Consider the following 14,284-nt stretch of genomic DNA (forward strand, 5'->3'; position numbering starts at 1 on the left):
TAAGGAACGGGTATAAATAAGTATACAATGATAAGACGTATAGGGACATGGAAAGAAATGGAGGAAAGAGTAGACGGAAGAGAAGAGGAAGTGATGATCATCGGCGGAGACTGGAACGCAAGAACGGGTGAAGAGGGAGGGCCGATAAACGAGGATCTAGGGAAAGAAAAAAACAGGGGATCAAAAGACAAGAAAATGAACATGAAAGGAAGAACTCTGCTAAAGTACCTGGAAGAGGGAGACTGGATGATAATCAATGGAAGAGATAAAAAAAGGGAGGAGTGGACATATATTGGGGAGAGAGGAAACTCAGTAGTAGATTATGTGATTGGCAATCAGGAGGCGACAGAAGAAATAATCGACATGAAAGTAGGAAAAAGAACAGAGTCGGGCCACATGCCGTTAGAAATAGTAATAGGGTAGCCGGAATTACAAAAAAATGAGGAAAATAAGGAGAAAAGGGAATGGACAAACGAAAGTGTAGAAAAATACCTGGAGGAATGTAAAGATTGGACCTGCAAGGGAAGAACAGTAGAGACGGAAATCAAAAAGAAGATAAACTCTCATAGGAGAGAAAGCGTAGTACGACAAGGAGTGGAAAGAAAGGAAAAGAGAGATGAGAAGGAAGATGGCAAAGTTTATGGAAGGAAAATGCAGCAGAGAAGCGCTCACAGAGAAAAAAAAGCATTCAAACAGTGGTGCAAACAAAGAAAGGAAAGACACGAAGAAGAAATGGAGAAAATAAAGAAGATCAAAACAGGACAAGAAGCGTGGAAATAAATAAATATAGAAGTAGAGAGGGTATAGATGAGGATATAAGCGAAGAAGAGTGGAAAGATCACTTTATGGAAATTTTAGAAAGAACAGAGCACAAAGAGGGAAGAAAAACGGAGGGGCATAGAGCGGAAGAGAAAATAACAGAGGAGAGAGAAGATAATATAGAGAAGGAAGAGGTGATCTACCAGCTAAGAAACTTGAAGGAAAAGAAAGCAATGGAGGAAGACGGGCTAGAAAATGAGGTATGGAAGTATGCACCGAAGGAAGTGGGGAAGGCGTTATGGGAGTTGTTAAAGAAAATATGGAATGGGGAGGGGGTACCAAAAGATTGGAAAAAAGGAGTAATATGTTCGATATATAAGAAGGGGGACAAGAGAGTAGCGAAGAGTTACAGAGGAGTAACATTAATAAATACAGCATACAAGATTTATGCAGGAATACTGGACGAACGGCTGAAGGCAGAGATTGAAAACAAACTGGAAGAGAGTCAATTCGGATTCAGAAAAGGAAGAAGAGTGACCGACGCAGTATTTGTGATAAACCATATCAAAGACAAACAGTTGAATAGAGAAAAAGGGAAATTATATGCCTGCTTTGCGGACTTAAGAGCGGCGTTCGACAGGCTAAACAAAGAGAAATTGGAGGAGAAAATGAGGAAAATGAGGGGATTAGCGGAAAACTAACTCAAAGGATTAAAGAGATATACGCAGAAACAAAGAATGTAGTGAGAGTCAAGAACCACAACACAAGAGAATTTTGGACAGTGAGGGAAGTCAGACAAGGGTGCCCGTTGAGCCCGACATTATTCAACATCTACGTGGCAGGACTGGAAGAAGAACTAAGGAAAGGACAAACTGCGGGTATAGTGGTAGGAGAAAGAAAGGTATGGTCATTAGCATATGCAGACGATATTGCGCTGATGGCGGATAAAGAAGAGGAGCTAAAAGAAATGTTAAAGAGATTCAAAAATTTTTAAAGGAAGCCGAATTAGAACTGAGCACGGAAAAGACCAAGGTAGTAGTTTTCGAAAAAAGAAGGAACAAAAGAAGACAAAGAAAATGGAAATGGGGAGAGCAAGAATTAGAAGAAGCGGACGAGATAAGATACCTTGGGTACATACTACAGAAAAACAGTAGTGATGAGAAACACATACACGGCAGGTAAAAGAGAGCAACAATAACAATGAAGAAAACGTGGAGCGTGGGAGAAAGAATATTCAAACAGGACTACAAGAGGAGAATGAAGATGTTTGGAGCACTGGTAGAGAACGTGGCGCTGTTTGGAGTAGAGGTATGGGGCTGGAACATGGAAGAAAGACTAGATAGAATACAAAGAAGATATGTGAAATGGATATTAGGTTTAGATATGACAACACCAAATTATATATTATTAGAAGAATGCAAGCTAACAGAAATCAAAGAAAAAGCATTAGAAAGAGCAGCAAGTTATAAAGAGAAAGCCCTAGAATAAAAAAAGGAACTAGTAAAGGAGTGTATAAAGGAAAGAGAGAGAAACTGGGGAAATGGCCAAGAAGGGAAAAGAGCAAAAAAGAGAAAGAAGGAACTAGAAAAGGTGAGAAATGGAGGGACGCAGATGGAAGCAAGAGAAGAGCAGGAAAGGATGACAGCAGACCAAATTATAGAAGAAAGAAGAAAGAGGGAAGCAGAAGAGAGGGGGGAAAGGATAAGGAAATCCAAATATAATATACATTATAGAAATATCGCCAAAGAAAAATTACCAAAGTACTTAGAAGGGAGGATAAAGTGGAAGGGCAAAAGAATACTGGCAAGATTCAGATGTGGAAACGAGACCAAAGCAAGGGAGTACTGGAAAGAAGAGGAAGAAAAAAGATGCAGACTATGTAGAAGGAAAGAAGAAGATCTGAGACATGTAATAGAAGAATGTGAAATAACGGGAGGACCAAAAGACATAGGAGAAACACTAAAAGAGACTGGAGAAGGTTTAACAGAACTAAATGCAATAATAAAGAAGAGAATGGCAAACGACAGGAAGGAAGCACAGCAAGGAGGCAAAAGCCCAAAGTTGCAATAATTTTTAGTCATTAGTTGTTAATTTGTAGTTTTTAGTTTTAGTTTTTAGAGATAAAATAATTAAGGGAGTGCAATACAATAGAGTGGATAAGAGGGGAGGTAGACATATAAGAAACGAAATAGATATAAGAGATGTAAAACCGAAAGTTCGTCCAAAGCCGAAAGGCACGAACTAAGCAATAATAAATAAATAATAAATAATACATTCTGAGAAATTGTTACGCGAAAAACTTCAACGTTATGGTCCCAAATTAAACCTATCAGTATCGAACTTCTTTTGGGTAACGGAAAAATATCGACGTATTTCAGCAACTATTAATATTATGTTTTAAACACGATTAAAAATTGAAACATATTTTTTGTAAAGAGTTTATATTTTAACGCAATAAAATTGCAGATCAAGTTTGTGGAGAACCAGCAGGGATCGAATGAAACTTTTAACTTTTATAAATAAACGTGATTTACCGAACTTTTAACTTTTCAATCATTCCTTTCCTGTTCCAAGTTAACTTTGTATGTTAACACTTTAACTCTGTTATAAAAGTTGAGCCATAACCAGTTATTTTGTATTCCGTTAATAAAACTTCTGATGGATCCATATACTTTTTAGCAGATATTTTAGGAGAAAATACGAAGGTTAAAATTATTTTTTCACGTATGATTATTTAAGGAATCGAAAGTAGGATCAATGTATAATAGAAGAGAAAGCAAGTTACGATTTTTGTATAATTGTTTTATTTCGCCAACAAGGACGGAATTGTACAAAGGAAAAAGCAATTAATTACATATACGCTCTAGAATTTAGCGTTTAATTTTTTTTAAGAGTAATACATTTTCCAAGTAACTTTCATTAATGCTCGGACAGCTTTAACTTTTTTTTAAAGCAAAATAAATGTTTCTGAATAATTGAATCTCCTTTCTATCTGCAAGAAAATAAAAGTTTCCTATTTATGCAAAAAATGTATGGAATCAAAGTTTCAGTGAATAAGTTTCACTTCATTTTGAAACAGAGAAAATAATAAATAAGTAATAAGTAAAAATTATTGTTATTTCACAATTAATTAGAAATTTCAAGTTTCATTCCATCTCTGGAAACTATTGACTCTATTCACAGCTTCCTCAAATTAGTTCTTCCTTGAAATTAATGCTTTTTGAGTTATGGAAAAGTATCGACGTTTGAATAATTACTAATATTTAAACATGATTAAAAATTTAAACACAATTTTCTTAAGGAAGACATAACGCAATAAAATTACATTAAAATTACATTAGTACACTTATCGCTCTTTCTCAGCTAGTTAATATTTATTTATATTTGTTTATTTTATCTAGTCCTCAACTTTAGGATTTACACGAACTTTCGATTTTACATTCTTACATTTTTTGATTCTTTGATTCTTCGTAAAATCTACATTTCCCTTCACGTACAACAATCGAAAAAATATAAAACTTTGAACACACATATACATCTTATAACATCGATAGAACAATAGTTTAGCAATAGTTTAATAAGGAAGATAATGATAAGTAAGGTTATTAGTTGTAATTATAATGTGAATACGGTTTAAGCACATATCGTAAACAAATAGATTGTAAATGGAAAGACATCCTAAGGCGCAAGACAGCAGTTAAAAATGGATAAATAACAATATCTTTCTCAGCTAGTTAATAACTTATTAGAACACAATATTCGGTAGATATATAGAACATCGATATACTGCTTTTCTTCCGAGCTTTTCAATCGTAAACGTTAACTCGCCAAAACACGAACGATATCGATTCTATCTCAAATAAATCAATTTTTTCTAAAGTAGAAAGATATAAGATATAATTGCGCCAAGATTATTAACAGAAGGCGAACTGGAAATTATGTTTGCATTTTATCGGGCAATTATACGAAATTGGTGAACGCAGATAACAGGTATCAGCTGTAGACGAATTGGTATATTCGCGTAATTATTAATACTATTTCGATAAAATTATTTCATCGGCCGGTGCCGCGGGTAACTGTAGTCGATTCTCGTTTAACATGTAATTATCATTAAAATAACGGGTGTATTTCGTGGCAAGTCACAAACTGCTGTGAAATAGTGACACTGGAACGTTGTGCATGATTATACCAGCGATGAGTAAGACATTAATATTCATATTTTAATTAAGAATAATAACTGTCTGTAATCAATTAGTTTACCATCGACCGACTTTCGTAGCGGAAAATTAGTTCGATGCATAAAGTAGTAGTTAATTACAATAAAAGACAGGATGTTTAATTGTAATATGCATGCGCGTATGCACAAATTATTCCATCAGAATTCTATTCGTTCTGTCCGAAATTGAGGGGTCCAGCGAAATGCAGACATGTTTGTCATCGTTTTATTAATTTTAGAGGAAAGCAAATTGAAGGAAAAATTATTTTCGTAAGAAAAGCGTTATGAAATTGTAATCGTTTTAAGTGACACTTCAATTAAATGGTAAATGACAACTACTATCAGACATATAATATATAAATATAAATATAGAGAATAACAAAGTATGTGAGGCTCAACTTCGGGGAGTGATTGTACATCTAAAAGCAACGAATGGAATTCGTATAGACAAGCGCTTTATCTGTTTTCGTTCATGAGATATGATGAATTTTGTGTGTATGTAACAGCTATCGAAAATGTTGAAATATTAAGGTTCAGAATAGGACAAACTTTCAACAAATTCGGCAAACGCTGGGAACAATTCAGAATGTAACCGAATTCACGACAAGAGACAGAGTTGCCTTCAAATGCAAGCTGATTATTTTGAGTATCTCTTGAGTAAAGGTAATTAAGAGTAATTAATAGATCAAAATTAATTTTATGCAGATTCATATTGTTAAGAATATAATTTAAAAAAGCAGATCCTCTGTAGAAAATTGCTTTACTTACCAAATTACAGAAAGCACTATGTTTTGGGTGTTTTATTATATTTTTTCATATAATACGAATTCTGTCCGTATAATACGAATTTTGCAGTCCGAAATTTTCTATAAATACATAAAAGCACGTGGTCTAGCAACTAGATAAAATAAAATCAAAATAGAAAATTCGTTACATCACATAAACGAAGATATATGGAACATGAAATACGTTTATAAGAAATTTTTCTAAATTGATTTTACGTGTACAATCAGCTCCAACAAAATGGGACTCATACGTTCCGGATGTTATATGAAAACTATATAAATATAAATATATAAAGCGTGAAGAAAATATAATATTATTCTCTTCAGTGAGACGTACATGCTATTATATTAGGAAATTGTGGAATGAACACTATATTGTAGGAACGGATTAATGATAATTAAAAAAAAAAACGAAAATTTATGTATATTTGACATGTATCTGTTCTTCACTGAGCCCTTCCATTCTACACGTTAGATAATTTAAAATTGTTGTTCGAATTATGAAATACAATTTTTCATTGGAAATCGAATTGTACGAGACTTCTGTTTTAATTACATCGTATAAAATATTATATACAATGCTCGATAAAAATTCTAGGTAAATATATTTCCTATAATTTCTAAAGTATTTAAATCGTTTAGATTTGCGAAGAGAAAGTAGAATTCTAACGCTTCTTTTTGAACGTTACAAATCTGCGATACGCATTAATCTGACAATTGAAAAATAAAACGAAAGATTCCAATCAGAAGCTCCTCGACAAATTATATATTCATAAAACATGTACGAAGCACAAGAAACTTGGAATAACTGCTTTTAATCTTTAAATGTGCATTCTGCACGAAGTAAAATGGCCGTGTCATACAGAAATGAGATAAAAGATTCGAACTTTCCAAGCATAACATGTCTGGTGCATCAAAGAAAAAGGAAAATTCTCTACATCTATTAATAATCTCTTTAATAATAAGTCCTATATATTTAACTAACGCGTTCATTGTCTCCCTTAATAATTCCCTTAATAATCGGAGACTCGTAGACTAATCAATAGACTGCTAAAATAGGATTTCATGCAAACTCGTATTTTTATGGATCGGGAAAACTTAAGCAAAAAACACGGATCGTCGATAATGACGTCTTAATGAGGAGACCGTCGTCGTGTTATTTTGCCACACTTAATACAATTTGCCGAATGTTTGTCTACTGATAAATTGCAAAATATATACATATATTATACGTCCAAAAAGTTTCTTCCGTTTTATATTATTTTATCGAATTACGTATGATCCATTTTGTTGTAAATAAATAAAGATTACAACGTTCGACAGATTAGGTTTCATGTTTGTATAAAGATGCGTTGTTGTAAAAGACGTGTCTGGAAAAGAAAGACACTTTCCGGACAACCTAATATATATATATATATATATATTTATTTATTTATTTACATATAGATAAAACAGAAATTTATTTCATCCATTAAATATGATAAGCAGAACTCTATTTAGAATATTTTATATATTTTTGCATATTAGATACATTTCTGTACTTTGAAATTTTTCACGAGTGCGCATAAAACTGACAAATTTTTCAAAACAAGAACACTGGGACACGAATGAAAAACGTTTCAAGCGTTATCAGCAACGAGAAAATGTGATAAAACAACGGATTACAGGTTGTTACAAAGATTTAGTCATTTTGATGTATGTTTGCTCGAGGCCGTTAAAACTTGTCGGGTATTTTTCACGCATTTCCATTTTTCCGAATTTCTTCAAACTCTGCAGTCAAGCTTGTCTTACGTAACATTACTTATGTAGATTCTATCAAAAACGGGGTAAAGTTATTGAATAACTACCGTTTGATCGATTTCCATGACCTTGTAATGCGTTGTCAAGATCACCACCCTAAACAACTTTCTCTCTGTAGATACAGGGCGTTTCACAGCACGACCCACTTTAGGAATGAACAGGGGGCGCAAGAACAATGAAAAAAGTTGATATAAACACGCGTCCTATTTGACCTTGTTTCAAAGTTACGGCTACTTTTACGTTTCGATAATCCACAACTGCTTACCTTTGTACAAGCTGCTCCAAATAATCACCCTCGGTCTGTATTATCCGACATAGACCTGGAATTTTTGAAAGATCGCAAAATTCTTTGACACGACGACCGCGAGCTTGCGTACAAACCGAAGGCGGTCATTTCGAGCATCCTCTATGAAGATAAGTTGTCGCGGATTATTGCGACGCGAGAGTGGCTCTAACTTCGAAACGAGGTTAAACAGGACACGCGTTTTTATGAACCTTGTTCATCGTTTTTGTATCCCTTGCCCATTCCTGAAATGGGTTCCACGCATTACGAAACATCCTATATACAAGATGGTCGGTTTTAGATATCGTTTCTATACCAGTATGTTAATAAATTTTATATTACTTTTTATTTATGCATAATTTATTTTTATTTTATTTATTAATGTATGCTTTTATCCCATCAGTATTATATTCATATTTATCTATTTATATATATACTTATATTGGTGTAGCTTTAGTTCTAGCTTTTTCAGCTGTAGTTTTACTTTAGTTCTAATTAATAGTATTTATTGGTATATGTATTCCGAACTCTGATATGTGTAGAAGAAATGCAGCATATTTGGAATACTATTAGTAGTTTGGAGTACCGAAGTATCTAAAAAAACCATTAACGTCGTCTGATTTGTAACACCGTGAATAATAGAGGCGAATAACCTGTTAACCAATGACATTTGTTCAGGAATCGTAATGTTTATATTTCCGCCTCGATCTACGGTAAAATCTGTAAAAGAACGTCAATTTTTAAAAGTATTTCGTTGTTACAACCATGACAAAACATTAGAGAAAATCGCTTAATTTACTCGTTCGTATCTTAATTCTATGGTTTCGTGTCAATTTTGCGAACATTTCGTACATAACGTGACACTGTATTTTAGGTTCCAATGTCACGTTGCTAATTCGGCATATCGAGGAAAAACCTATCGAAACGGATGCTGTGCGCCTCTTCTCTGCAACGTGAGCTACAGCGAAGGCAAAAGAGCGGAAGAGTGAGTGGGTGCAGTGTTTCACGTGTGAAATGTGGCTACATTTTGAATACGTTGGTTATGACCGTGCAAGTTATACACGTAACTACTGCAAGTAAATTTTAACACACAGAGTCGACGTTCATCAAACGTGATCGTTCCCTATGCTGTAATTTTTGTACGCGATTGGACCTGAGAAAAGAGAAAATGCTTTTATTATCTAACCGCTCTTTAATTCTATATAGCGAAGCTAAATTGGAGCAGCGATATTTCAAATTACCCACGCCGTAACAAAATCGTTTACTTTTATGTCAGTTTTCAATTAGACCAACGCTTCAGATACTCTTTGTTTCTCGCTATTACCGAGCGTTTGAAATTATAAAAGTATATTAGCTTCCCTATGATGTTATACAGTTTTATTCGTTCCCATCCTCTGCTGTAATTTTTCATTCATCTTAAACAAACTGGTATTCCAAATATGCCGCATTATCTCTGTATGGATGCGTGTGGCTACTTTACGTTTCCTGACTCGTCTGTTTGCGTTCTTTCATTTCCAGTTATATACTGTGTAACTTTATGTGGATGTTAATACCAGGAGAGGGAGAATGGGAGGCAAGTGGAAGGTAATAGGACCAAAGAGAGTACTGTGTGCAATATAGATCAGAGGGCGATATGGGTATGATATGGAGGAACGAGTGTCTATAAGGAATATTGTAAACCGTGTTCATTCTATGATCCCCTGGGGGCTGATATTACAATAAATATCTATCTTTTTATCTGTTATAATTATTGTCGGTGTATCCGTGTGTATGTCCAAAATATAATCGCTTTTGCTGGCCACCACCATTTAAATTGCCTAACCCTTAGTAATCCTTTGGGTTTGGAAGTGGCTGGAATTTTTATTATCTTTTTCATTGTTTATACGTCGCTACGAAGATATTAAAAAAAATCCCATTAAAATTCACGAGGAGATAGCACGTCGATAGCTTGACACGGACATATGTATATGACACCAAACATACCTTTGTGTATAACTTGAAAATTGAAACCGACCACTCTGTATATGTATAGGAAAAAGGTTGTTCAGAACGACAACCTTGACATATTTCAAGAACATCGAAATCGACGAGGAGGCAAATATTCGGAAATTTGATCGAAAACGGCAACCTAGGCAACTAGGTCAAATTAGCAGTTCGAATTACTTGTTCGTTACAAGTATTCTTTTCGTTCGAAAATGTTGCACTTGTGAGTTCTGTGCAAGATAAAGCCACTAGACGCACAGTTTCTCGTTCGAAGGCAATTTTCCAGATAGATGGAGAGAAATCCGTGAAAAGAATTTTAACGACGAGGGTGAAACCGAAAGATCTGTAATGAGAATTCTCCGGACGGTAGCATTCTCGAAAGTAGCATTCGAATTATATGAAATAAATACAGAAAATAGGAAGAGAGCCAATAGTAACAGCTGGAGAAAGGGTAAATGTGGTAACGTATGTCTATGTATGTATATATTGCAAAAAGTAGTGAGCCTTTCCCTGATACATTAGCCGCTGTCCAAGACTCTATAAAATTCGAGATGAATTATATGGATATATATACTCGGTTAATAATAATATTAATAATAACAAAAACAACATTTGTTGATTTATATTTATATATCATATACATAAATACCACGTATAATGTAATGTAAAAATATAGTAAAATTCATACATATATACATATATAACTATAATTTATATACTTAACAAATTTTGTAAACGAAACCTTATTTCTACCTTTGCCTTATTCTAATTTCATCAATAATTAAATTCAATAATTTCCAAATTTCATTAACTTCATTTAATTCTAATCTACACTTTAATCTCACCCCTACTCAGGTTGCGTACTCAGGTTTGTATGAAATACTTTATCAAATTGTTATTTATTTACTGTATTTATTATAATTGTACTTTATCAAATTTCTATACGATATAAAAAGCTTCTTCCCTGTGCGCGCGTCGCATCCAAAATAATATTAATATTATTTAATCTTTTCAAGAAGAACCGCAGACGTCGTGATGTCGCGATATCAAGGATCGATGGACGGCATCTGCACGAGTCTCGATTTGCGGGTTGTAAATTGCGTGGAACTGCGAAACGGCTAAGATTAACTCCGGCTCGCGGTTACGAAACCGGAAAACGGCCATTAAGATCGGCGAACGATCCACAGAAACGACCACCGTCGCTGAAAACAGTTAATCGGACGTGATTTATCGTCGCCCGAGCCGAAAAACCATTACACTCGCACAGCTTTCGAGGATTATCGATTGTTGTCTCTTCCAGGCCGAAACGTGACCGACATCATCGCGCCTTCATTTTACGATCTCTCTAGCGAAAATCAACGATCGTTTTCCTCGTCGATAAACACGTCGGAAAAGCGTGGTTTGAACGGGCGTATTACCAGCAAGCGTGAATCATTCGTAAGTAAATTTTTGGCGACTGTTTTCGTTGTTGAACGAGTGTTGACGAAGCGTTTAATAAAATGATGGAACGAGTGCCAGAACAGTTTATGTATTTTGATCCTTTGAATTATTCCTACGCGTTATATCGTAGTATCGTATATATCGAATACGTTATATCGTAGAATACGAGTGACAGTTGTTCCGGAAAATATCTTATTTTTGCTTCAACTTGTGAACTGATATTAAATTATACAAATCATGAATATGGAGTGTTTGTATAGTTCGATGAACGTATCGACTTTACTAATTTTTTAACACGAGAGTATATAGGAAAAAGTAACGAGCGACGACGACGTACTAAAAGGAGAATTATTCTAGCGTGTGATTAAAAAGTTGATATAAAAAAGTGAAAGAACAGTGAATATTAAAAGCGAAATAGTAACGACAGAGATAATATAAGTTTGTAAATGAGTTTCCATTTCGCCGAGTTAATAACTAAAATATAGAAGCCATTCACACGGAAGAGAATTATGCAAACATTATATTCTCCATTCGCTTCCTATTTGTATATTAAAAAATAAAATATCCAAGTAAAAATGTTCTCTTTCCACGAGTGACACCGGGGCAACTTAATCGCATAATATTAATCAATATGTGGAAAAATCTTGAAATAAATTCGAAAGACTCGCTTTTATCATTAAGAATTTAATTCAACGTTTGTCTTTTCCGATAACGCATACGTATAATCTTGCTACAGTTTACAGACTAATAACAAACGAATATCGAAAATTACACGGCACTCGTTAACGCATTGGTAACATTCTTTTTAATTAACTGCATTAGTGTATTCTTGCGATTCCAAGCTGCATCTTCTATCCTGCTGCGATGATGCCCTACGCGAGGAAATTATGCCGTCCTATAAATTAGACTTAAGTCAGGTTTGAGTTAGTGAGAAAGACGACAATGATTGGATAAATTTCTATTAAATAAACTTACAGAAGCCAGCTTGCACGGGATCGCAGCGTTCTACCGCGTTTACACGCGAACAACGTTTAACTCATCCGTCATTGCTTTGCAGAAGCGTATCGCCGCAGTGCCGATCTCTCGCAACATTATGATTTTTCATCGATTTTATTATAACGAATATCGTCAAATAAATCTAACATTGAACGCTTGACGTTCGCATTCATATAACAATTATGACTATTATAACCTCATGTACAAAGCCACGCGTGATGGCATAGATTTTAAATTAAAAAGGTATGTTCGAAACAAAATTCTATAAAATCGAATTGTTATATATACATTAATAAACCATCAGGAGAATCAACAGCCGTCGAGACGCTAGGTGACACATCAAGTAACTTTGATGCATTTTCTTGAAAAACGAAGACGCCTCTAATTGCCTTTGCCACGCGCGATTTAAAATAAAAATTCCCAGCCGAAAGCTTCTTAGAGATGAAAACTCGTAATCTGAGAACTATATCCGTACGCGAACAAACGATCCCCACCAAACAACCCTAATCGAAGCCTGCGTCTCGCTTCCCTGCGCTCAAAATGCAACCAGACAAGGAAACTCGATTTTAACAGTGTATTTCACGCGGAGGGTTGAAGAACCCTCCTCGCCGGGCCGAGTTTACTTTAAGACGGTTTCTCTTAGTCACCGGTCTCGTTTACAAGTAACCTTATTTCGGTGTCGTGTCACGACAGTCACGGCTGCTTAACGCAATTGCCGCGAATCTTTTGAAATTCTCCCTTCAACCTCTCCTTTGCCGCATACACACATACACCTATACGCACACATTTCTTCTGTCTACCTTGCTCCCTTCTTCGTCCAACCCCCTTTATCTGCCCCCTCCCCTTGCAGTTAGCCTCGTAATTTTCTCTTTCTTCGGCTAACTTCGTCCACTGCACTCCTTTGCGGCCCTGAATACTTCAGGACACGGAGGAGGGCGAGGGAAATACAGTCCCGTGACGTCATCGAGCTTGGGGTCACGCGTTGAAATTCAGGTCGACTCACCCCTTTATCAACCACCCACCACCACGCTCTGTCCTTCTCTCCCTTCCTCCCTCCCTCTCTCTCTCTCTCGGTTTCTCTCTGTCCGTCCCTTGTATTCGCTCTGTCCATCCCTGCTGCTTCACTCCATCTTTCTCCGTATCCCTCATCCCCACTTTACATGTATACTCGAATGTTTCTCGTAAACGTCAACGAGAGAAGCAAAAAAAAAAAAAAAAAAAAGAAAAGAGGAAAAAAGAAACAGAGAAAAGAAAAAGGAGGAACCTATTTGCTGCCTTTCTCGTGCTTTCTGTGGCTCGTTTATCTTGTATGATACGTTATGTAACGTCATCATCGATACGGGCATTTTTCTTCCTTCCTTTTTCCTTCTTCATCTTTCTAATGGATTAATAATAGCGGAATTAATTAGCGAATTGCAGCGTGGGAAGGTAATAATACTTTCGAGATGGGGTTTTCTTTTCCAGAGAGTTCCTTTTTTGAACGTAGTAACCGGCAGTAGAATGGCTTCAGTTTGGTGGAAGTTTGAAGGAGAGAGACGATTAAAAACGTCGATCGAGGGATGAGATGGGTTAATGCGTAACGACAATAAAGGGGAGGTTGTCTTGAATGACGGGTTTGTCAGTTTTGAAACGTATCAAATTGTAGTGTATCTTTGGAGGCTTTTTGGTTTGATAGAAGCTCGAACGAGATAGGTGGGATATAATAGAAAATGCCTATCAAGAGGCGTCGAAAAGGATAGAAGCGCTTTGTTCCCAAAGTGCTCTCTTTAATGACACTCGCTCTTTCCTTAATGTCACGTTTTTGTTTGAGATTGTACAGCGTGAAATATTACTATCGTAATTGCTAGCGGATGGGTTAGTTGTAGGAAGAAGAACATGAAATAAAATTTCAAGTGCATCTACTATATTGTTAAAGTGTAGTATAAAAAAGTTTGAAAGTTTTCCATTACAATTACTAATTTAAAGTAACAGGAAATAAATTTCAAACACAGTTCGTATTCTTTTATCTACATTCAATTTTCG

The 14,284-nt window shown here is 35.4% G+C and overlaps 3 protein-coding genes across 13 annotated transcripts in view; 2 read left to right on the forward strand and 1 right to left on the reverse strand.

Moving 5' to 3' along the window:
* Positions 1-14,284, reverse strand: part of LOC117234376 — a 135,902-nt gene that overhangs the window by 42,758 nt on the left and 78,860 nt on the right. The window lies entirely within an intron of this gene.
* Positions 12-443, forward strand: LOC117234378. The gene has a single exon (XM_033495519.1). The coding sequence runs from the start codon at positions 28-30 to the stop codon at positions 421-423; it is 396 nt and encodes a 131-aa protein (XP_033351410.1). The 5' UTR covers positions 12-27; the 3' UTR covers positions 424-443.
* Positions 1,935-2,276, forward strand: LOC117234379. The gene has a single exon (XM_033495520.1). It carries the CDS (start codon positions 1,960-1,962, stop codon positions 2,245-2,247), a length of 288 nt encoding a protein of 95 aa, XP_033351411.1. The 5' UTR covers positions 1,935-1,959; the 3' UTR covers positions 2,248-2,276.

The sequence above is a fragment of the Bombus vosnesenskii genome, unplaced genomic scaffold (assembly GCF_011952255.1).
Source record: "Bombus vosnesenskii isolate JDL3184/JDL3185 unplaced genomic scaffold, Bvos_JDL3184-5_v1.1 scf7180000013304, whole genome shotgun sequence".
In the NCBI taxonomy this organism is placed as follows: Eukaryota; Metazoa; Arthropoda; class Insecta; order Hymenoptera; family Apidae; genus Bombus; species Bombus vosnesenskii.